The sequence below is a fragment of the Rattus norvegicus genome, chromosome 3 (genome assembly GCF_021556685.1).
Source record: "Rattus norvegicus strain SHRSP/BbbUtx chromosome 3, alternate assembly SHRSP_T2T, whole genome shotgun sequence".
NCBI classification, from domain to species: Eukaryota; Metazoa; Chordata; class Mammalia; order Rodentia; family Muridae; genus Rattus; species Rattus norvegicus.
This window is the reverse complement of record NC_141536.1, coordinates 27,546,367-27,572,384: the sequence shown is the minus strand read 5'-3', so window position 1 is coordinate 27,572,384 and position 26,018 is coordinate 27,546,367. Positions and strand designations below refer to the sequence as shown.

Here is a 26,018-nt window from a genome sequence, read left to right as displayed (position 1 = left end):
AGTGATGCAGAGAACTCCAACGAGGAATGGGTCGTACATGGGAGGAGTGTGTCACCATGCCAAGGAAAGAGCGTTGGAGAATTGAAAGGCACCGTTATCCTTGGGATTAAGTGGTGAGTAGGATACATTAGATGAGCATTGCCACCTATATACATTATTTTGTTTATAAACCTTAAACACAGATTACCAATATGGGATTTTATTCTGAGGAAGACAATAAAACACTCATTCTTGTATAAAAGAGCAAACAGTTATAAAAGCAGAACATTTAATTCTGTCTTATCCAAGCAGTGAAATTTTATACCCAAGGGAACTACTTGTACAACATGCAGGCATAGGTTGAGGGATAGACCTTAGTAATAAAGCTTGGACAGTATGAAGAAGGCTCTGGGTTTGATTCCAGGCAAAACACACACACACACACACACACACACACACACACACACACACACACACACAACCAAACCAAACAAAATGAAATCCTTGTTCTAATTGGTCGGTGGAAGTCTGAGATCTTTCAAAGCAAAGAAACAAACAAAACCAAATGAAGGTAGATATATTGGAGACTTTTTTTTTAGATGATCAAGGTTTTGTGTGTTCTAAATGAGTTAATGATCTCTGTTCCATAGTAACAGAAAGGATGAGAATCAGAGGGAGTAATCATCAGGTTTCCAGGAGAGCAAACACAGCACAGAATAAAATCAGAAGGCACTGAGATTGGAAACAAACATTCCAAGATGAGGATCCTTTATGAATTCACAAGGCATTTAGAGAAAACAAAAGCAAGGGTGGTAGAATAGAGCAGAGAGGCAGGTGTGAAATTTTTTAATAAGATAAGACCCAAGATGGCAAGACAAAAAAAGAAGAGAACTCTTGTGGAAGGTATCTGTACAAAATAGTCACAATAAAATCAGCGTGACTTTAACTGGTGAAACTTAACTTGGAAGGAAGGACATTAGCCATTGTGGAGCCCGTCAGCCATGGCATTGGTTAGGAACTTTAAGAATGATAAAGGCACCACAACATTAAAGACATAAAACATATTGAGAGACTAGTCACTATTGAAGATTTGAAAGATATTGGCAAAATATTCTACACTCTCACAACAATGGCAGAGGTACTGAGGCCAGCTCCAGAATGCCCCTGCACAGACAGCAGTGTTGCGCCCCCTTAAAGAACAAAATGGTAGTGGAGTTAGAAACGTAGCTTAATAACACATGTTCCGAGTTCCTTCTGCTATCTTTAAATTTTAAATAGATTTCATATACTAATAATTAAACATGAGGTAGTATGGTATTAATTTCACTTAGAGTCTGTTGATAGTAAGGTGAATAAAACTATTTTCTAAGCACATAGTTCTATTATTTTTATACCAGGAAATTTTGGTTATTCCTAAATAAAACAACAAAGGCCCAAACACCAAGTAACTGTTACCATTCCTAAAATCTGTAAACCTATTTTCTATTCATGGGCATCAGTACTATTATTTGAAAGATTACAATAGAGCAACTTGGATGAAACTAGAGAGCTGTTCAATTCCATAAGTGAGTTGCAGTTATGTACAAACACATCTACTGCCCTAAAATGCACCTCTCGCTCACAGTCTACATGTTGAACCAGATCAGTGTGTCCCGTGAGAAAGTCACTGTAGTAAACTCACACCTCTGAAAACAGCTCCTCCCCCTTTCTTTTCTTTTCTTTTTCTCCACCCCCCCCCCCCCCCCGAGCTGGGGACCGAACCCAGGGCCTTGCAATTGCTAGGCAAGTGCTCTACCACTGAGCTAAATCCCCGTCCCCCCTTTAGGTAAAGTGAAGGCATTTGGGCAATTTCAGAGGTTAGCTGGTTGCTCGCCATTTTATATTTGCTATTACTGCATTTTCCTCAAGAGCTGTACTAAGATTTTATAAATTGAAACCCCATCAAGTGGCCTTCCAGACAGAGATTTTGGCCTGTGCAGTCAGATCATGGCTCAAAACCATAGACTTTGCATACAGGGTTTGTGACTATGTGTGCTTTGTGGATACCATGCTGGAGGCCACAGTTTAGAAGGCACTGGCCTTTCTGTCCTCACAATGAAGATTGACTAATTTCAGAGCTCACTCCCCTCTACCTTTGGAAAACACTGAAAAATGTCGAGGGCCCTGAGCAGTCTGTGCTGAGTTTGGACAGCCACAAAGGAGGAAGCCTAACTCACTAACTCAGGCCACGAGCTTGCTGTCCTCATCTAGAAGGTCAGTATAAAGAACAAGATACAAACACCCCCTTTTAAATGCACTGCAGATTAATTTATAGAGATTATTAACACTCTTTCTAAATATTCTTCTCTTTGGAAGAGTTGTTTTAAACTGGTGAAATTAACCATTTAACTCTTGATCATTTATTCTACATACGTTTTCTCAAGTGACTGAAAGTTTCAATTTTACTTTCCTTCCTAACTCTTGGCCTTAGCTATGATAAGAAATCGTGCTGAAGTGCTGAATTTGACTAGCTAGATACTTTTAAAAATTGGTTTAATGCCATTTATCCAGATGAAAAAAAATATCTCAGCGAAAGTCTGTGAGAAAAGTTCATAGTTAAAATTGAAACAAGCCAGGAAGTGACTACATTTGCATAACTTGATCTGTATTTGGAAAAAAAAAATGCTACTGAAGACAACAATGGAAGCTTATCAAATCAAAATTACACATAGATTTTCCATAGCTCTGCTAATGAATACTGACTCATTGGTGAGCTTTGGTGGAGATGCAGTGGAGCTCTAGATAGGAAAACAGGCAAGCATCAGTTAGAATAACTGCATTAGGATTGGCTGTATCCCTAGGCCCGTTAGAGAGGCCACTGGCAAGGCTAATTTGCTCACCTGATTGGAGCCAGATCAGATCAATCAATCAGATCATGCCAGGAAACTAAGGTGTTCATTTTACTGCAGTCGGAAAACAATTTTAAGCTTGGAAAACGTTGGCATTGTGTGGGATGCTAATGTATTTTCCATATCTCTTAAGGAGGCTGATAATTTGCACCCATCTTTCTAAAAATTGCACTATCTGTAGGACAGACTCAAGTGTAGAACTGGCTAAAGGATATTCAATGAATTTCATTAGACAGTATAAATATTCTCATTTAACACGGCAAAGCCGAGGTTCAGGAAATTCACAACTTCTACAGTATCAAAAGAATGAACTGGACGACACAATGTCCAAAACACTCGGAACTGTCTTTCTAGTGTTAGTAGCATAGTTTAGGACTTTTATCTCTGCCTAAGATATCTTTACAGGGGTATCTCCTTATCTTGCTTTATACACCGTTGTCATCCTTAGGGGTCTCTGATTTTATTCCTAGCATTCTCTAAGACTCTGGTTTCAGTGACGAGACACCAGTATTTGAATCAGAAAACACTTGACAGTGAAAGGGGGCTACCGATATTACCTATGCCGGGACAACAAACATGAACGCACTGGCCCGTGGGAGCACACTGGCATTCTCCCGGGCCGTCCCCTAGGATCTCAGTTCTCTGCCCTTGATGTGGAAGCCAGGTCCTCTGAGGCTAACTCTGGATATTTCTTTTATAATTTCACACCACCAATATTGTTTACTCAATGGTCATTATTCTGGGCAACTATATTTTCCTCCCTTCCAGAACAAGCTGCAACCATAACACTGTCTGGTACCTTTAATGATTCCCTTTTCTTGCAAAGTTTTCAGAGAAGGTCTTCGGGAGATGAACTTCTTCAGTCTGCTCTTCACGCGGTTCTTGTCACTTGTATCCGAAACGCTGTGGTGCAGTCTGAACACTGGGGAATAAAAACAAATCAGAGTTTTGTTTTGTTTTGCTTTGTGGGGGTGGGTAGGGCTTTGGTACATTTCTGATTATAATTATTACTTTGTGCAAAAACATACGGGAGACAGAAGTAGCAGAATGACTACCTGGCTCCTTCTATCTAGGTAGGGCGGAGGAGTCGAATTTCTCTATCTGGAGACATGTTGCTATTATTACCCAATATGCAAATGGAACAGGGCTAGCCACAACTCATTACTATGTCTACTTCCTTATGTTAAACATAGAAAACTTTCCTCTAGATAATTCCAATTCCTTGTATCCAGAAGCAAAATTAGAGTCAAAGAAAAATAATCCAAACTGGAGGAGTACTTTAGCTCTGTTAATTTCAGTGAACGTTGATTATGTGTATTTCTACGTGAAGGGGCGTTCTGGAGGTTTTGCATGCCCGATTACTTTTGCTACTCTTACTTTTATATTAACCTGTGCGATTACTCTTTTTTTCCCCTGATGCTGCCACTTCTTATTCAAATTTATAAAATTTGCCTCTGAAATTTCCACGTTCTTCTACTCCTCTGCCCCCGGATCTTAGTTCTATTTTCAGTTAAGCGAGTGTCAAATTCAGTTCTGAACAGAAGCCTGCAGAACACATTCTGATCATTACCCTCTGTACTATGGGCTGAGAATCCAGTGACCAGTGTAGCCCATGAGCTCTAGGCTTTCGCTGAGCCTAGAGTTCAGCCATGTTCCCGGCTGGTATTATTAATTACTGATGGCAAGTTGACGTGTTTGTGGGAAAGCTCTGTTTCCAGCGTTTGGATGCAATTATCTGCACAACGGTGAGGTCTGTTTCTTAAAATCTTGCTGCTTGTGGGTGTGAGAAATCCTGTAACCAGTTATGTAAAAGAATGTTTGCATCGGCCATCCTCCTGCTTAGACCTCGGGCAGAGCAAACTTCAGTTGGCAAGACTAGGCCTCTCACCTCAAAATGAGGCACCCTGCTGGGAAGGCAGAAGGAGGTGTAGAGCCTGCCTATCTGGGAGTGGGGGAGAACGACACGGAAGCAGTTTTATTTTTCAAATTAAATACAAAATTTTGTTGAGACCAGACATAGGGTGCTATATACAACTGAGAACAATGTTTGTCACTGAAAACGACCATAATAGTTAATTTTACCTGAAATTGACAGGTTTCTACTCTTAGTTTTAGGCCCAGCAAGTGTTGCTGTTATAGCTATAGAGAGATTTTTGCAGGACCTTGAGCAGCTTTCCAATTCCCTACCCAACACTTTTCCAGAAGTACCCGTTCCTCAAAGAAGGGCTAGCCAAAGCACTTCTAGGCATAGCCAATGTAGCTTGGAGGGAGGTGAAATTGTTACTGATTGAGAATTACTGCCTAAACCAATTGGGTCATTTATATGTTTATGTGGGACATCTGTATGTCTTGTCTCGCCTCAGATCCCTGCATAGCCCATGACAGAGTGTCAAAAACTGTAAGGCCAGGAAAGGTAATTTTTCTTTACCCTCACCAAACTCATGAGCATGATGTGATTAGAAAATTCATTACAAATCAACACACACACACACACACACACACACACACACACACACACACACACACTCACACACACACACACACACACATAAACACATGCTCACACACATTACAAATGCTACATTATGAGAATAATTATGCAGTGAGTTATATCCTTTCAGAACCCCCTAGGTATTCCAGAGAGACTATTCTTAATTAGAGAGATATATATGTATACTATATTGTTTTCAATACCACCATCTGGTTCCACATGTGAGCAATGTCTGTAAGGTGTGTTCGAGTGTAAGGGAGATGGAAATAGGTTTCTAGATGCTTTATTTTCTTTCCTTCTCACACAGCCCAACAGCATCCTGGGTAGGATTCCACAGGTTTTTAACAGAGAAAAAACTCCGAAGGTTCTCGTCATGGTGACCTCCATGACTGTCAGCTTCCATTTCCTGAAGCCGTAAACAATCATCCTTAGATAGCAAGTCACACTGCAAGGCCTCAACCATCATCGGTTTACTCCTTCTGTTCTGAGGGGAGTTATGAAGACATTGAGCTCAGTCGAAGACAGAAATATATAGCGTACTTTTTATTAACCAAATAGCTTGAAAGAAAGTGCTATAAATACAAAATAAAGATGTAAGAAACGCCTGGCCACGGAGACAGGTCCCGCAAACAGCAGTGTGTGTGTGTGTGTGTGTGTGTGTGTGTGTGTGTGTGTGTGTGTGTGTGTATGTGTATATATATATATATATATATATATAGCCTTTGAATGCTGTGGCTTACAAATCTGATTTTAACAGCCAAACTTATAAAACAGTTTATGCTCTTCTGTTGTCGAGAGGGAGAAGAACTTGCCAAATTGCTCATTTTAAGTAAATACAACATAAGCAATTAAGGGGAGTAAAGTTTAAACACACGCCTGGGATAACCAGGACAGCTCGCCTCTGATCTCACTACTGATTCCCCAGAAACACTGCTCCTTCCCTTTTCCCACAGCACCCAGTGACCCCACACATACTTTTAGAAACTTGTAATCACACAGTGCAAATAAAAGGACACTTTACTGGAAAATACACAGTGTGGTACAATAATCCATCATTTATGAAAAATAGATTCAGCCTTTTCTTTTTCCTCAGAGATTTAACTGCTTTTTGAGGGTGAAACTTCCTGCAGTTTGAAGATTTATGTTAAGCCAATGAGCAGGGTTTTTTTTTTTTTTTGTTCCCATTTAAACATTTTATTTGAAAATGAAAAGAGCTGAAAGAGATATGGTTTGAATTCTAAAGCACTTAATCTGATTTACAGACGGGACAGGAATTTCTCTTAATTCTATGTAGTGTCACCTCCGTGTGAGTTAGCTTGGTTGTTACTGGCGTACCAGGGTTTCTGCCGCTAGTGTACATTTCCTTTACGCCTTCCTCCTATTTTTCCACCGATGGAGATATCGCCTTTGAAGCCCAAATAGATTTTTTTTTTTAAAATACCAAGAATCCTAAAGAAAAAAAAACCAAACTATGTAATGTAATTCTCTTCACATAGAAGCAAATATCGCTACCTTTAGACGTGATTCGTAGCCAGTTCAGAGATTTAATTGGTGCTAAGGCAGACAGACAGGCACTAGGATCCCGGACCTTGGAAGGTGTTAAGAGAGTGGCTTTCTCAAATGCTCTTCACTTAAGAGCATTATGTGTGGCAGTAGACATTAGCTCCGCACACATCGTGTGCCCAGGCCGGCCGCTCGAGAGCTCACTGGTATCTCTTGTACATTTTTTTCCCACAGTAAAATAGAAATAGATGGAAGGGCCACACAGTGTGGATGACGGTCATCTATGACCATTCTACTGAGTGTATGGGAACCACAAAAGAAAACCCCAAATCTTCCAGAATCTAACAGTTTGGATAATATAATCCAGGATCGTGTATCTGCCAGAACTTTGCTTGCTTGGGACTTATTTTGAAATATTTCCTTTTCCTGCCAAACTGCTGTTCTCGAAGTATTCCCATGTCACAATTACATGTTTTCATTGTTATTTTTTTATATATATTTGGAAATTCTAGGAGAGTTAAGGCTTCAGAAATGTCACTAAAAGAGAGAAGAACTGTAACCCCTTCAGGAACTCGGTTTTGAACAACTTTCAGTGCAATTCTCTCTCCTTTTACTAATGACATTTGGTGTGAAGCAGCCTCAGGTGTAGCTAGAGTCCTGCTAGCAGCCGGGAGTCACCGAGCACTTCAGTTTCCATTTGGTAGGACAAGAGGGCAAAGCTGGCAGGAGAGGCAAGTGCAGTCAGCTTGGCACCCTGTGGTATCCACAGGGAGTGATCCAGAAAGAAAAGCGAGAATAAGTTGAAGCCAAGCCTTTATCCTCAGAGGCCCCGAGGTACTTCCCAAGCCATCCCAAGGGCCTTGACTAGTGTGGTGTTGTCTCAACTCCAGTTTTCCAACACAACATCCTTGTACTTGGGATTATTTTGTATTGATACTTTTCCAAACTTTTCTTTAAATTTGTTTTTCATTGGATATTTTCTGTGTTTACATTTCAAATGTTAACCCCTTTCCCCTTCTCCTACTCCCTTTTCCCTCCCCATGATTCTGTGAGGATGCTCCCACTCCCACCCACCCACTCCCACCTCAACATCCTGGCATTCCCCTAGAGTGGGGAAATAAGCCTTCATGAGACCAAGGGCTTCTCCTCCTATTGATGCCAGACAATGCCATCCTCTGCTACAGATGCGGCTGGAGGAATGGGTCCCTCCATGTGTACTCTTTGGTTGGTGGTTTAGTCCCCAGGATCTCTGGGGGATCTGGTTGGTGGATATTGTTGTTCTTCCTATGGGGTCTAAACCCCTTCAACTCCTTCAGTCCTTTCTCTAACTCATCCATTGGGGTCCCCATGTTCAGTTTGATGGTTAGCTGCAAGCATCCTCATCTGTATCAGTAGGACTCTGGTAGAGCCTCTCAGTTTTCTAAACATCTCAAAAGCACATTACTCAAAATTGAAGGAAAAGAAAAAGTCCATTAAGTTTCTTTTCAGAGTTTGCCTGTTTCCGTGCAGGGCATACACACTTGGGCTAATGATAGCACTGGAATGGACACTGTCTTGTCCTCTCCAGCAGGTGGTTTTAGAGTATTCAATGTTATTTATTATGTTAGAGTGAACAAAAGGAGGTTTAGGCTTAATATGTTGTTGACCATGTAATATTTCCTTTTTCCACATGCTCAATATGAACAGAATTCATAATTTAAACAGTCTAAGAAACCAAGATTTTGAAACTTTAGGTTGACTCCTTCAAAGTACAAATAACGATTAAATCTGGAAATAATTAGAAGAGTTAATGCAGGGAGTTTGAGCAGCAGTACTTTAACCCCTTAAGTCTCACTTAGACATTGTAAAAATACAAGACGGGCGATTTGATTCATAATGGAAGGGTTTCCATACATCATCTATTCAGTACCCTTTTATGGAGAAGTGAGAATTCATATAGTGAAGTTGTTTATTTTTAGAATCAATTTTCTAGCTAAATAGTCAAGTCCGAAACCACTTTTAAAATCTCAGTGTTATTAAAGAGCTGGGACTACTATAATTCAACCATATGTAAATTCCACGGGTACTTTTTCCAGTAATGTGTGAATCCATGTCTTCCTCCTCTAATGAGTTCATCGTCTGCGAATTACTCAGTGATGCAATGTGCAACCTTCTTTTCATGACAGATTTATTAAGCTTCTTCTTATGATCTAGAGTGTAAAAAGATATTTGTACTACTGGTTGAATTTATACTTCATTTCCAGAAGAACGAAAAGTAAGAAGAGAAAATAGAGTTCCGTAGCATCCATCTATTGGATATGTAGAGAAACACAACTTAGTTGTTCCCTAAAATAGCATCAGCGACAGGGTAAGGTATGGGTCAGCTCATTAAAACATTCTTCTATCGACTAAATATTTTATCTTGACTCCTCATGAATTGACGTGGTGCCAGTAAACTATTCTGAACACAACTTCGATAAATTTGCTAATAAAGTGTGTGGTTCCTGAGCTAAAGCAGTGGCTGATTCTAAAATTTTAATCATGGGGAAGATAGAGATAAAGAAACTAAGAGAGAGAAGAAGGGAGGGAAGGAGGGGAGGAGTGGGAGAGACAGAGAGAGAAAGAGAGAGAGAGCCCATAAACTCATACAAAGAGCACTGTGCCGTAGAAACCTGTTATCTATGAGCAAAGGAGGTATATACAAAGCAGGAGTGGGTACTCTCTCCATGATGGAAAACAGTCAGGACCGATTGAAACAAGAAGGACCTGATAGGGAATGGGAACATGGGTTTCTAAAGAGTGAACACTGGCTTATGGAGTTGCAAGCATGATAACTAATAGCAAAGAAGAGTTCTGGGAACTTATCATCTAGACTCTTGAGAAAAAGTAAGAAGTGTCGCAAATTAAAAAAAAATTCTGGCAAAAGTTATTATTTATTTTATGGCCAATCTGACCCGAAACCTAGAATGCACACTACTGAATGGGGAAGTATTTAAATTCTCTCTCAGCATACGTGCAAATTCACAGGGAGGGCCAACAGAATATAGCATGAGCACAGGTGAGCGTCCACACTCCTGAAAATGTATAGAGGGGTGTGTGTGTGTGTGTGTGTGTGTGTGTGTGTGTGTGTGTGTGTGTGTGTCTTTAAAATAACTGTGGGGCAGAGTGACAAGACTGCACAGCTTCCTTTTAATTCTCAGAATTTCTGACCTTGCAAATGCTACAATGTATCTTTAGAAAAGTTACAGCCATGCATTTTCAAGCATAAATTTTTTTGCAACTTATTTTTACTTTTATTTTCTCTCCACTAATTCATTTATTTATTCACTTTACATCCCAACTGTAGCCTCCTATCCATCCAGTTTTCCCGTCACAAAGCCCCTTCCCTACCTCTCCCCTTCTCCTCTGAGAGGTAGGAGTCTGCCCTAGGGACCAACCCACCCTGGCACATCAAGTCACTGTAGGACTAGGCACATCTACTCATACTGAGACCAGACAGGTCAGCTTAGTTAGGGAACAGGATCTACAGGCAGGCAACACAGTCCCCCAACACACACACACATACACACACACACACACACACATGTATGCACACACCATCACTATCAACACTACTACCCTCATATATGACAAGCATGGTGTGAGAAATGTCTTTAAATAATCATTAGATGAAATACTTTAAGTAAGTATTTGAGTTACACAGAAATTATGGGGCTGATGAGTATGCTTTGTGCATAAGAAGTTTACCATAGAAGCAACAGGACCTGAGTTAGCATCTCTAGTACCACATATTAATAAATATACAAGGCGTATCCAAAGGAGAATAAAATAAAAGTGTATAACATATGGTAGATAATATATATTTATGATACATACATATTTATATGCAGATATAGGTATAAGTATTGATACACACATATAGATATATAGATATAGATATAGATATAGATATAGATATAGATATAGATATAGATATAGATATAGGTATAGGTATAGGTATAGGTATAGGTATAGATATAGATATAGTATTGACACACTTAGAGGTATCTTAATTTCAAATTTGGTTAGCCATTCTTGTTATCCTAGTATATTTATTACTAGGATAATGACCAATGATTTTGGAGTACTTGTTACATGCCAAGGAATTTTTTAAGAAAAGTGTGTCATATTTAATCGTTATAACTTTCCAGTGTGGTAGGTTTTATCCTGTTGACTGTTCATTCTTCTTTTAGAATCTGAAGTTCTGAGAGTTACATTATGTAACAGGTGAGGAACAGAGCCAGAATACAGTGAGTTCTAAACCAGTGTCCCCACTTTCCAGCATATTACTCGATATCTAAATGACATAAAAATGTCAGTATTCCTTTTTTTCCCTTTATTCAGTACTTCCAATATAAAATTGTCAATGGTCCACTTTGTAGGAACTGTTACAGATCCCAGAGCAGGGTAGTGTGTATTACTGCAGGCCTGAGAGGCACGTGGACGGCCATAGGTGAGATGACTGACGACTGACTCATGGGACAGCAAATGAGCTAATGGAAGGTTGATCTAGGCACTGCCAATCTTAACCATTGAGGATGGCCTGCGGTGGTGTAATCACTCTGACAATGGAAGCAGCGTGTAGCAGAAAGGCTCCACACTCATAAGAGAATCACTTAACTATTTGCCCAGCAGCTGTATGGGGCAAGAAAATACTGAATACCATGAAGGAGATGTAGATGAAGACCGGGGTTCCTTTACAGCAAGAGTAGCCATCAATCTCACCTGATTTCTCAGCTCTAGTCTACATGTTACACATGGTTTTCCCAAGACTGACATATTTACACACTTAACCAACAGTGTTGGGAAACACATCCCCTTTGCAACCTCAACATTCTTCTCTAACTCTTGTCAGGATATCTCGCTTTTCTCTCTGTCCAATCACAGAGATGTGATTTACTTTATCCATGATCGCTTTGCGGGAGGAGTTTTTGAGTTACAGAAAGCACTTAATGGGAAAGAATGTAAGAACTGTAATAGCTTTTTTCCCAATTGTTGACATTCTTTCTTTAAACAACAACAACCAATTGTGACCCTTTCTCTCTCTTTAGAATACTGTAACATTTCGACAGGTCATGTAACATGGCGTATTTATTTAAACCCTGCAAGAGTTCTGCGTCTCCATGTCTTTCTTTGTTAAATGAGATTAATAATATCTACAACAGACTGCTGTGCAGGGGAAATGTCCTGCTCCATGAGAAGTAGAAATCAGAACAGGAAGTGTGTGTTAAGCATTCCATCTAGGCTAGCAATCGTTACTCTTAACGATTGTCCAAAGCAGTCAGCCCTGTGCCCATAATCAGCATTAAGCCCAACAGGGGTAAAACTCCCCCTCTTCATCCTTCAGCCAAGCACCAAATATCAGCAGTTACTAAGCATTCACTATCTATCTAATATCATTAGAACTTACTCTTGGCTGCTACATCTTTATGTACACATTTATCTATGTATACGCCCATGTATTTTTATGTACAGGAGTATTTGTTTGTATACCTTTAAAACAAACTGTCCTTTACCACCCAATTAAAGAAACATCTTGCATGCAACTCCCAGAGTTACCTGTGATTAATATCTGCCAGGTAGACTGGATTTTCAAGACGTCGAGCATGTGTTAAAACGATTGTGTTCCGAAGCACTATCTGTTAAAGACTTTCTGAACTGTGACAGGGGATATTGACAGTGCTTGTCAGACTAAACCACTATTGATTGGCTCACATCATGTGTATAGCAAAACCAATTTCTTTCAAGTGCCTCTTTCTAACCAAAATACATTATTGCAGCCTTCCTCTCTGTTTATTACAAAACCCAAGCTCATCGTATGAAGCACATCCAGCAAAAGGCTTTCCCGACAAGCGAGGCAGCAGACACAGCACAGAGAAGTGAAGGCACTTAGTAATCCAAACACTCATGCATTGCAAGTTGCTATTCGTTTTGAAAATATTGATTCCTTGCAGTCTTTGTTTTCATTTTACAATCCCCGTGAATAGGGAACAATCATAGGACTAAGAGTGCTTTGCTGTTATTTACTGCTCTGTGGCTCTCACGGTCTCTCCTACTGAAAGAAACTATTCCAAGCATTGTGTATATGTTAAACTTGTGGGAAAGAACGTGTTTATGTTTGGAGGTCTCTGCTCCCCTGCTGATAAACACACATAGCCCTAAACACTCAAGTGCGAGTATGTGCATGCGCTCTCGCGCGCGCGTGCGTGCACACACACACACACACACACACACACACACAGAGAGAGAGAGAGAGAGAGAGAGAGAGAGAGAGAGAGAGGAGGGGGGAGGAATATGTGTGTGAGTCTTTTCCCAAACTTTAGGCTATTTTCTTTACTTAGTGATTTAGGCCATCTTTGGACATGTGCTACATGTTGTACAGTTTTGCTGTGAACTTGAATTTGCATTGTACCTCTTCCCCCAGGAGAGAACATTTCTTGTGGAAACAATACTGTTCTGTAGCAAAACTCAGTTCTCATAATACCCCTGTGAATGGGGAAAATTCCATCTTTTTTTTTCCTTTACTAGAAAATAGAATCATTTAAAAAAAATCCCCAAATGACTTATCCATAAGCAGGGTCTGATGCCAGCATGTCTCTGCGGAGTATAAAAGAGTGACCCCAACCCAAAGACCTTTCAGTATCAGTTTTACCAGGTAAGCAACGGCTGGGGAAAACCAAGCCGGCCATTCCTAAGTTTCTAGGATAATTCTCAGAGTATTTTCCAAATTGCTGTCCCTGTATGACTTAACTCCGATGATGAAAACAGCATAGACTTTCACTAACCCTGCAAACACTTTAATTAATCTGGTCGGCTGCCGCCAGCTTTTCTCCTAGCCAAATGTGCCTAGAGATTATAGAAAACACACACACCCCTAGACGACCAACAAATTCTAGTCTAAAACCATCTTTCAAAAAGCCCCTTCTTGGAAAGCCACCGAGTTCCCGGGCCCAGTTTGCACATTCTGGATGGGATCTGGGCTGAGATAAGAATTCTTTATGTCTTGCCTGCAGCTCCAGACCATGTTGTAGGGCAATGGCCGCTCTGCCCTGCCTCCTTCACCCTTCCAGGTGGCCTTCTCACCCCCACATTCCCGAGCGCTGAGACCGGCGCCTGGCCTGGGTTTGCTCTCTTGGCTGGCTCGTCCTGCCTGTGCAATGACTGTAAGCGTGGCAACCTCCCGTGTCTGCTTGGTGATATCAGGGATGGGAAAATGTCAGGCCAGACACAGCCTCTCAGAAAGAAGTGTTTGGGGGGACAGAACCCTCTATTATTTGAAGAATTATTTTGACATAAGCGTCAAGCTATTTGCTCCAAAATGTGCGTGCAAAGCACTGTTGCCCACCCCCACAGGAAGTGTATTGAAAATGCATGCGAAGGGTGCGTCGGGCATATCTGAGGACACAGTGTGTAGTCTACCGCTAAGTGATCAGGGATAGCAGCATAGTTTGTCCTTACAAATGCTGACAGACAGCTGCAGTTTGCAGCTGGCAGGGAGCTTACGCTCGCTAAACAAAGATCTAGCCGGAGCCTGGTGAATACTTGGCTGTAGCGTAGTCATCATAATTCATAACATACATTTCTAAAGGAGAATTCAGAACCTAAGAAAGAGCCCAGAAAGACTCCTGTCATTTTGTTGCTTGCTGTGATCCAGATGCATGTTGCTTTGGGGCTATTTTGAAACCCCTCAGGGTCCTGTAGAGAGAGACCTGGGTCACCAGACCTGTCCCAAGTTAAACTCCTACCACTCTTTCAGGTTCCCACAGCAAAGGTTACACCAAATATTCTATTTGTTTTTTTTTTCCAAAAAGAGTCAATTCTCTCTCTCGCTCTCTCGCTCTCTTGCTCTTGCTCTCCAACTTCTCCTCTTTCCCTCTCCCCTACCCTCTTTCTTTGATTTTTAAAAACACCAGAAAATCAGAAAACCTCATTATTTTGGGCACAGTTCAGGTTGATGTCTCAGAAACATGAAATATTAAATCTGGGGGAAAAAACTGAAAAGAACAAAGTGTAAGTGTCCCCAGTTTTGGGGATGAGGAAAGACTCAATTGTGAAGTCACTTGCCCAAGGCAACAAAGGAAGAAACGGAGCAAAGCTGGAATCCAAACTTCTTAACCATCATTTCTGGTTCCTTTGTCAGCACCTCCTTTTGCCTCTTTAATCCCAGATTGACTTTATTAGAAAAATTGTTCTTAAATCCAGAAGAATGTTCAAGGGAGCCTTTTCGGCTGCTTGAGGCGCCCACTGCTGGCCCAGTGCTTCCAGTGACTGGGATTTAACTCCAAATGCAACAAATGCCATCAATTGTTTTATTCTCTGTATTCACAATTGGAGAGTTTTGAATATAATATGGAAATATATTGAAATTTATATGCATAATTATGCATAATAATATGAAAAATACATGCCCAAGGGGGGATTACAGTAGCCTTTCTTTGACATGCAATGATGCTAAGTGTTTGGCTGTGATTCTTTTCTCCAACTTTTTGGTAACCTGAAATCTGCAATAGATTATTCTTATTATTTGGGGTTTTCAGCCTTCCCTTTCCCTGGGGGACAGAGAGCTGTGTTGCCGAATGCCAGGACACCCCTCCAGATGCAGATGTCACCGAGAAGGGCTGCGTGGATATCCTTTCCATGTGTTTCTGCCTAAGCTGGGAGGGAATGGAGAGGATTGAGCTGCGGATGGGAAAATGTGCCGCGCCAAGTCCCAACCTCTCTGAAATTCCAGCTTTTGGACGTGAACAGGCCGTGATTGTGGTCCATCACAAGCTTGTTCGCTCTTGACAAAATGAAACTTATGGTCCCGAGGAAAAGAAAAAAAAAACCTTCTTGAGACATTAAGTGCCTCTTATATAAAATAACACAGCGATGGCTCAAGACCTGAGGAGTTAGAAATGTGCAGATTGAATGACTTTAAAATACACATAGGTTTCGAACCAAAAGAAAAATGCACTTAAGAAGAAAGTATTTTGACTTATTTCTAAAATATGGCTGGAAACATTAAGCAAACTTAAAATGAAGCTGCACCACATTCTCATTTTGACTTAAAGATCTACTTTAAATAACGCAACAGATGTAGTCATCAGCGTGGATTCCTAACACGGACATTATGAATGGCGAGGAAGACAGGGTGAGTCTTGGGTAATAAAAGAACTACTGTTATTGCTAGTCCTTAATCCCTCAAACTCTCAAAGTAGAGGCAAAGGAGTACAAGAGATTTATTCTGGCAGGGTCCTACTCCCATCCCAGGTTTTTGTAGCAGTGAGAAATACCCATCAAGAAATACCTCCCCCAGTTAGCCAACGAAGTACAAGTTTAGCTGTTTGCACTCTACGGCACAGATGAAAAATTAAAAAGCCACCTGTGTGAGAAGCAGTCCCAGTCACAGACAGGTGCTGTCTCACAAGGAAAGTAGGGCCAGAGCTGGGTATCATGGGTGGCCCTTGCAAAGGAAAACATGTGAATTGCTGTATTGTAAGGAAATGGTCAGCTGAGAATTGTTCTAGGTCACCTGGCAGTTTGGCGGAAATATTTCTTCCGCCAGGTTTGTTGCTATGTAAAATAAGCTGCCCTTGGAATACTATTGCAGTTGAGGCAGAGTGGGGCGAGAGGGTTTTCTCCCACTGCAGTTGAGAGTTTAATGGCACTCTCCACACTCCCATCATGCCTGGATCATAGTTTGTGCTTATTGGAAAAACAACCTAGGCCTGATGTGTAGAAGAGAGCACATAGCTCTTTGTTTTGGGATCTGGCTTTGAATTCTGATTCTGTCACCAGGGCAGTGCATGGATCAGTGTCCCTGGATTCCAATGTCTTCATCAGCATAATGGGGGGGGATCTTGGTGCTGTATTGCAATGAATGAATATGTTACCCATGATAACGTCGTATATGGTAGACACGAGGAAAACAATGTCAAATCCTATTCCTTCATTCTTTGTCATTGTCATTATTAACATCCAGCTTGCTACAGAAGCTATACCATTAGACTGAAATGGGACTAGTCTTTGAGTTTCAGAGACTGACAATGAAACATCATCTAAAGTGTCTAAACCAAAAGAGGACAAATGGGGTACTTTGAGAAACTCAGAATCAGTACAAAGAACTTAAAGATTAAGCATATCACTAACAATTATGAGTAAAAGTCAATGTTCATTTTATCTAAAGAGAGCTTTGGGGATGGTTGTTGAGATATAACACATCCTAATACAGCATATACCCAAATCTCCAACTGACAAATGAGAATTTCTTGCAACTTTGGCAGAGAATTAGTGTATTGCTGAAGTGGATACACTGAGGTGGCTGCACAGCAACCATGACTATGCCAACTATTCCGCTAATAACAATGGAAAAATCCATACAGTTTTAAAGTTTATATTTTATAATAAATCTTATGTCTATCTAGTCAGAAATGGCAGGTTATCTGCTCTGATAAATACGGCAGCCATGTGACCTTATATAGCAACACATGGCATTGACTTTATATTCGAAGAACTTCCATGCCTTAGAGTTGTCTTAGGGTACAAAAACTGCATGCTTGAGTCATGGTAACTAAAATATATTTTATAATTGAAATCTTTCGTGAATTTTTTTTTTGGGGGGGGAAATCACTGTGTAAGATGTTTGACGTATGAGTGTAAAAATTGGAGTTTAGAACCCTAGAGACAACAGATTCAGTAGTGCATATTTGTGATACTAGCATGCATCCAGCAGAGAGAGAGAGAGAGAGAGAGAGAGAGAGAGAGAGAGAGAGAGACAGAGAGAGAGAGGGAGAGAGGGAGAGAGAGAGAGAGAAGCAGAAGCAGAAGAATTACTAGGAGCTTGTGATACAGCAAGCCTGGAAAGTGGCAGTGAATAAAAGAGACAGGAATGAAAGTCAGGACTGACACCTGAGGTTGTCCTCTGACCTCCACACTATGAGTAGTACGAATATGTTCAAAACCACATACCTGTAAACACACACACACACACACACACACACACACACACACACACACACACACACTAAAATGGAAATGGGGGCTAGAGAAATGTCTCTCAGGAGTCAGGGGAGAGGACTACTGTGACAGAGGACTGGAGTTGGGTTTTCAGCACACCAACCATCTGCAAGTCCAGCCCCTGGGATCCAGGGCCGTCTTCTCGCCTCAGTATGCACTCCCTCATTTGTATATGCACGCACATTCTTACGTTATGAAATAAAGTGACTATTTAAAATATAAAAATAAAGTTGAGCTTGTTCTTAAAAAGGGATCCTTAATTCTTGACGAAGCACAGATAAGCATGAATTCTGGGGTGCTCTGCAATCCAGGGGAGCTGGGTTGGAGTTAGACTGGGGGGCGATGTGATAGGGTCATGTGTAGAAGACTTTTGCTTTGCAATTGCAGGAGGTAGAGGAATATTCACTACCTTCCAGCTTGACTAGTTAGGTCTGGCCAGTAGACCGAAAGGAGCATCTTAAATCCCGCTTCTGGACCCTTAGATGGAATTGGTTGGTTGTACTAACAGTCAGAACTCACTTCTGCTCTAAACATGTTGACTCTATTGCTCTTCCTGAGCACATCCTGCCTGTACCCTCTCTGCCTGCTGCTCACTAACCACAGCATCCTTCATTAGACACAGAGCCAGGGCTCACACTCCCTCCAGTCCCAGCCCAAGCACTGTTTGTCATAGGCTCCCTCTTTACTTAAAACTGTAAGTTTACCAACCAGAGCTTCCAGGACGAAGCCACTACCCAAAGACTATACGTGGACTGACCCTGGGCTCCGACCTCATAGGTAGCAATGAATAGCCTAGTAAGAGCACCGGTGGAAGGGGAAGCCCTGGGTCCTGCTAAGACTGAACCCCCAGTGAACGGGATTGTTGGGGGGAGGGCGGTAATGGGGGGAGGATGGAGAGGGGAGCACCCATAGAGAAGGGGAGAGGGAGGGGTTAGGGGGATGTTGGCCCAGAAACCAGGAAAGGGAATGACAATTGAAATGTAAATAAGAAATACTCAAGTTAATAAAGATAAAAAAAAAAAACTACAAGTTTAACTCACACTGGCTGCATGCTCTTCCTTCCTCCTTTTATTTTTCAGGGCTAAACACAGTTTAATTAATATGTATTGTACTTACTACTATCTCTTTTCCCAATGATAAAATTTTAGTTGCACCAAGAGACAGTTTTGTCTGTTTTGCATTGTTATTTGCTGATTTGCTGAGGATTCAGATCAAGGCCTTGTGCAGGCTAGGAAGGTACTCCACAATTACAGTCTAATTTTTAGGGAGTATTATTTTATTGTTACAAAAGATTTGGGTAAATGAGTGGAGACTACACATCGAATGAATTGGAGAATATTCTGAATTCCATTTTTTTAAGGAAATAAAACCATTTAATTTCTTTTTTAAAAATACTTTAACATTTGGAGATAAAATTATCTTCAAAGAAAATAGACTTCACTTGATAGTTCAGAAGGAGAAAATGATGATTTATAATTATCACTAAGTGACAGTGTGAGTTTATATCCACAAACTGTCTGAGAAAAAGACAAACTCCTCTCAAAACCTTCACGTCAAACCTAGAGCATCTAGAAGTAGTTGTGGTACCCATCCCTTATTTGCATATGCATAGATATGAGTACAAAATCATTTTATCTTTTATCTTATTTATAGAATAATAGAATTTAATTTTTAAAAATTCCATTAAATACATGAAGGATACTTACACCTAAAAAGATATAATAAAATCATTCCAGATGACAGGAAGTAGAACCAAGACTGAAGTAAAAATCATATAGTTTTTTTTTTGACAAATAATGATTAGAGGCACAAAGATTCTAATGAGAATAAACGGAACTCTTTGTATCATTAATGAATTAAAGAATGAGAGATTCAGGAGGGGGGAGGAGAGACAGAAACTAATTCTTAGAGAGCACAGCTAGGTTAGTGGCAGAGATTACAGAACCCCAAGACCACCAGTGTCCACAGGAAAAATGGTGTGAACCACAGAAATACTTTAAAATGTCCTAATGGCCACATTAAAACATTTAATAAAAACAGTTGGAATGAATTTTAATATTACATTTTCTTTAATTTGTTCTATATCCCTGCATAACCAATTTCAAACTATTGAAATAGTTCATGTTCTTTTTCCCTTGTACTAAAATTTTAAAGTCAGGTATGTGTTTTATACCTACAGCATATGCTTGTTTATGCTGGGCTATATTGCAAATGTCCAATGATCACAATGGTGGGCATAGGCAGTGCACTAAAGCCAGGCTTTGGTGGTCAACCTTCTTTCCAGTTTGACTGAATTTGGAAATGCCGAGCAAACACCCCTTGACCTGTATGGAAGAGTGTTTTGAGTGGTTTAACTGAGGAGAGATGAGTCATCCTGAATGTGAGCAATACTATCCTAAGGGATTTGATTAAACATGAAAAACAAAAAACAATAGCAAAACACAAAAGCAAAAAACAACAACAAAAGAAGAGGTAAACCAAGAGTCAGGATTTATCTTTCTCGACTCTATGACCGTAAGTGCAATGTGACCAGCTGTCTCCTGCTCCTGCCTTACTGCCTTACTGCCATGATTGACTGTAAGCCTTTTTAAACCATGAGCCAAAATAAACCTTCCCTTTTAAAGTTGCTTTTATGAGACATCTTGTCACAGTAATGAGAAAAAATAACGCACAGTTTCTGGGTGTCATGTCATAAAAAGAACTGGCTTCAGAAACATGGGGGAGTTGTGCTGCAGAACACAGAAGCCTAAATCAGCTTAGCAGTAGGCTTACAAACCTCAGAAGAAGACGAACTCTTTAATTCTAGTTGTACGTCCAGTTAGTTTAGCAGGCCATGCAAGCTGAACTCTAATTTTTTCCAGTCATTAGACTCTTGTGTTTAATATGCTGTTTACAAATGTAAACATGTAAAATGTAGCATGCCACGCTTAAATATCTATAGATGCTTGTCATCCTCTGAAATGGTTATTTGTAATTGTTGATTTGACATAATATAGAAACTGGGAACAATGTCTCAATGAGGGCTTCTCTGGATCAGGTTAGACTGTGGATATGTCTATAGGAGATTGTCTTAGTTATGTTAATTGTTGCGGGAAGACCCAGCCTAAAAGTGGATGACACTACTCTCTAGGTTTATGTCAAAGATAGTCTAGAAAATGAGAAAGTGAGCTGAACTCAAGAAAGTATGTATTCATTCTCAACCTGCTCTTAACAGTGGATATGACCAGCTGCTTCAAGGTCCTGCTGTCTTGACTTCACTGCAGTAATAGTATGTAACCTGAAAATGTAAGCCAAACAAGCCCTTTCTCTTCCAAGTTGCTTTTATACAAAGTATTTTCATCCAGCAACAGAAATGAAACCAGGATGACCTCTACAACTGAGAGAGAAAATGCCCAAAATGAAAATCTCCAGGGATTCTGGCAAATATGATCTCTTTGTATGCAGAACACTTTCTGATGTCAAGATGGCAGTGCTTATTCCATCATCTTAATAATAGTCCATTTATGAGAACCCACAGCAATGTGACAACAATAATGCTCATGAAATGTATCAAGACAGCTGGTGCAGAATAGAGAAGAAAGTCCTCAGTCCTGATTGGCCAAGTAAAGGACAACATGATATGGTTTCTACCTCTGGCAGAGAGCCAAGAGGGCATGGGCTTCCATGAGTGTGGTTAGTTGCTGTGAGCATAAGGCTTCTTTGTACACTAAGGTACATATTTTCATGTTCTTCCTTTGAGGAATGCCCTCTCTGCCAAGGTTAATTTCTCCATGATAATCAGAGACAACATGAGTCTGGGAGTCGAGGGTGTGGCTAATATCTCAGCAAAATTGGTAAACACTGAGACCTTCAGGGTAGTCCTTAAGGCTGTGGGAAAGAACTCTGAAAACATGAGTTCAAGAATAGATAATTTCTCAACTATGAAAAAAATATAAGAATGCAATATGAATTGTATAAGGCGTTTCACAGACCTAAACAGAGGCAGCTGCACTTTGAACCAGTTTTTCAGAAAAACACAAAGGCAGGCAGATACAAAGGCATGCAGATTCCTGAGTTCAAGGTCAACCTGGAACAAACCTCGGTTGGTCCCAGGCATAGTGGAAATGGTAATCTCGGGACTGAATCCCACCTAGATAGCTCATTGTTTGTGCTTACAAAGGTCAGTAGATCTCTGAATTCATTTGTAATGCTAAAAAAAAAAGTCCTTGCCTTCATTTTATGAAAGAATCAAGGGGCTAGAGTCATAGGATGCTGATTCATGGGATAATCAAAAGGGAACCTGGTGTGATGTCTGAACTGATAAGTAAATAAAAGACTGAGTTTTTGGTCTGCAAGAGATGAGCTAGACAGAGAGTATTTTAGAATTACTGGAGAAAGCTGCCCTGATCAGAGGGATGAATGAAAGTTGTCTCTTGAGCAGAACATAGGCAATCAGCTCGAAACTCACAATTTGACTGTGAGTTGTTCTTTCACTGCTCCCAGACACCTCTTTATCAGAACCCCTCTTGAAGCTTAGGCTGGTTCTTGGCAAGAAAGAGCATGAATCATGTCCTGTATTCCCCAAATCATAACTGTTCTGGGGAGAGAAGTTGAAGAGGCACATACTCAGACATCATGAATATGCTTTCTTGGATTGATTTGGAATTTGACTTAATTTCTTAATGCTTTTTATACTTAACTGATTTGACTTGACTTCAGAATGAGTTGTGCAGACTAGTGGCTTTGCTTGAATGCCATTTCCTCATGATGAAATCAATTCTGTTTCACCCAATACCATACACCCAGAAGTATGTACATCTCTCTCTCTCTTTCTTTCTCTCTCTCTCTCTCTCTCTCTCTCTCTCAAACACACACACACAGATACACATGCACCCTCCCACAGATACACATGCGCACACACACACACACACACACACACACACACAGAGAGAGAGAGAGAGAGAGAGAGAGAGAGAGAGAGAGAGAGAGAGAAGAGGCCCATGCCATAGCAGGTAAGCTATATTGTATTATAATCCTCAAGACTTACTTTTATAAACAATTATGAATATTAGCAAGACAGAGTTCAGGAATGCCACATGTTAGCTAAATGAAAATGGCAATACCTATTTCTCAGAGATTTGTGACACTGTGGGACCAGTTCTCAAAACCAAAACCAAGCCTTTGTTTACAAAGAATTTTCAGTTTTAGCAACATTTCCCAAATGATTTGCTTTTTATAAAAAATAATAACCAGAGACCATTTAAAATATTTATGTTTACATGTCCAAAGGAAAATAATTAATCTGGAATACCACTCTTATTTTAATAAGAACATTTTTAAATAGAATGAATAAGACAGAAATTTTGGTAGGGAAATAAAAAACATGTTCCTATTCCCTTTGAAATGTTCAGTGTGTATATAATTAAAATGTAAACTATGAAGTAGTTGACACGATGAAGTAACACATAAGCAGTCAAGGCACCACAAAGCAGATTGAATACTTCCTTCAATCTCAATTTCCAGCTTTAGAAAGCAAAGGTCTAATCAACATGAACTTGAATCACAACATATACAAACTGTCCTTAAAAATCAGGTATTTACAATGACAAACTAGGACTTTTCATGACAAAGACAGATAAACTGAGCTCATATCTATGCAATACAAGAAGGAAACAATGGTTATACAGTGCAAATAATTTTTCTGTAATATGACAGCATAATGACTTAAGTGCTGAATATCGTCATTATGGCTCTGAACCTCCTGTACATGAGCAATAAAAACTCGGTGCAACTATTGTATAATTCATATTTTCTCTATGAAAATCTTGTTCTTCTTTAAAAATAGTTGCATCTATAGGATCTGTGAGCCTGTAAGATCTGTAAGGCTAATTTAATTATAGCGTCTGAGTTGTCTATAACGCATAAGCACCCTCGGGGAGTTTTCTAACCTGGGATGTGTTAAAGGAGGACAAACTTCAGGATACTTAGGTTTATTTTACCAAATTCCAGTCTTGTGAGAATCACTGTGTTGTGATATTGACACTATTTTGTGATATTATTGTGCTGACAACTCCCTAGCAATCATACAAATAAGTCATCACGCTACCTTTGTGATCTAATGCGTTTTAATTTTCTGAAAAAAAAAAACCAAACACTTGAAATTCTGATAAGTATTTAAAATATTCACTGCATGTATAGTTATAAGTTGAACATTTTCTTCTAGTCATTCTAGACACTGCATAGAGCCATTACACCGAGTAAATGAAAAAGAAACGACACAGAAGTGAACAATTTGACTGGCCTTGTTTCAAGCTTTTGGATCTGTACTTTGGTTAGAAATCTTCCCTGTCTTGTGTTAGAACATGGAGGAAAACAAAGCTTATGAATGCAGTAACAGTATATATTTTCAGCCTATTGAACTGTTTACTACTTAGCCCTTTAAAAAGAGAATCTGAGAAACACAAGGAATTAGAACTGTTAGTTCCCCTCATCCCCAAATATTTGTAAGGGAGCAGCTGTGCCCAACTCTTAGAGTAATAACAAAACCACACCAATTTCATTCATTTTTGTGTTTAGAGTGTGATGAGAAGAGCATTTTGCCATTACTGATTCTGGAAATACAACAAATTTAACAGTTGCCTCATCTACCTGCTAAACTGGTCTTCCTTCCTCAAAATACGGTCTTGTAGGGCTGCATCAACCATCTGGCATCAGAGAATGTGAGTCTGACAAAGAAACTTCTTGGATGTAGAAAAGAGATAGGACAGACGAGCCCCTCTAGGGTATCTGCAAGATGAAAATTACTTCCACTTGCAAATGTGGACAAAAAAGAGACGATGGGACTAGCCAAAGCAGGACTCTCTTAGTTACCTGTTTTGCACCTGAATATGTCTGACATGAGAGTATCTGGCCAGTATTTAAGGACTTGAAGAGTTAAACTAGAAGACTAAGTCTGTCAAGCAGAATGCTCAAAACACAGAGTCTGCATGGGCACCCAAATATATTTGCCGGATTTTTACAACCAGCTCTTTTTCTTCATAGGCAGGAATTGCAATACACACAAACACACACACACACACACACACACACACACACACACACAGAAGCACATATGAACATACACACAAACAACTCAAGCTGTCTTTTCCATGAATTTTGGGAAATTGCATAGTTTTGACTGAAAAAAAAAACTTGGCTGGATTTTCATATTTAAAAAAAAAGAGAGAAAGAGATGGAAAGAATAAGACTGTGCCCATAAAAGCCAATTGTTTCCAAACCACATTGTATTGTTTGGCCCAAATAATTTATCCTTCTATATGGAAGAAGGGAACTGTAACAGCCCGAAAGCACAATAGCCAATCAAAATAAAAGTTCTGTTCTGAAAAACCTTCCTAGCATGGGAGGATTTGCTGAGCTCCAGCTTATTCCTACCCACACTCCCCTGATATTGAGACAAAGGCAAGCTACAGAGAAGTTGGCAAAACATTTGTAATGAAAAAAATTAAATGAAAATCTTGGTTTTCACATCAAATCATGTCTTTAAGGATCTGGTTTATTGACTCACAAACTCTATGGAATCTGGTAGGTTCTTGAGACAGATCTAGACAGATCTGAGATAGGAGGAAGCTGAGGGCTCTGTCTTCTATATGGAAAAAAATTATTGAAATGATAGGATTCGAACTTACAAAAATGTCCTACAAAGCTGTATGTCTGCTATATACAGATTGAGGATTAAAGCAAATATCACTGAAGCTAATAAAACAAAGGGTGGTCTTATGTTCATTTTTATGGATTGTCTCATCAAAAGGAGGAAGTTTTTTTTTAAAAAATCATAATTTTATCCCCTGATTAGTGTTTAAAGGAGAATTCTATCTGTAAAATTTTTATAGCCCAACAATGTGGCTCAGTGTGTAAAGGTGCTTGCTGCCTAGCCTAAGAATCCAAGTTCAACTTCCAGAATTTATATGGTGGAGGGATAGAACTGATTTCCTGCAAAGTGTTCTCTAACCTTCACATGTGCACAATGACACATGCAGCCACACACATAACTAAATGCAAAAAGTGTGTGTGTGTGTGTGTTGTTATAATAGTCTCTATGTAAAACACAAGTGTTTTGATTTTTAAGGTTGAAAAGTGTAACAGTTTCTTTCTGCTAGAATAAA

At 39.9% G+C, this 26,018-nt stretch overlaps 1 protein-coding gene and 1 long non-coding RNA gene across 10 annotated transcripts in view; one reads left to right on the top strand and one right to left on the bottom strand.

Annotated features, from left to right (window-relative positions):
* The window catches only part of Arhgap15 (Rho GTPase activating protein 15), a 604,300-nt gene that overhangs the window by 246,194 nt on the left and 332,088 nt on the right, over window positions 1–26,018 (bottom strand). For all 9 annotated transcript variants that reach the window (XR_015682721.1, XR_015682718.1, NM_001429793.1 and 6 more), the window contains one exon: window positions 3,667–3,789. Coding sequence is in view for 7 of the 9 variants with exons in the window: in NM_001429793.1 (NP_001416722.1) it covers window positions 3,667–3,789 (123 nt within the window). In the remaining 2 variants the exon portion in view is untranslated. The remainder of the gene's footprint in view (window positions 1–3,666; window positions 3,790–26,018) is intronic.
* LOC147995447 (uncharacterized) overlaps window positions 1–26,018 on the top strand; it is a 153,406-nt gene that overhangs the window by 28,170 nt on the left and 99,218 nt on the right. The window lies entirely within an intron of this gene.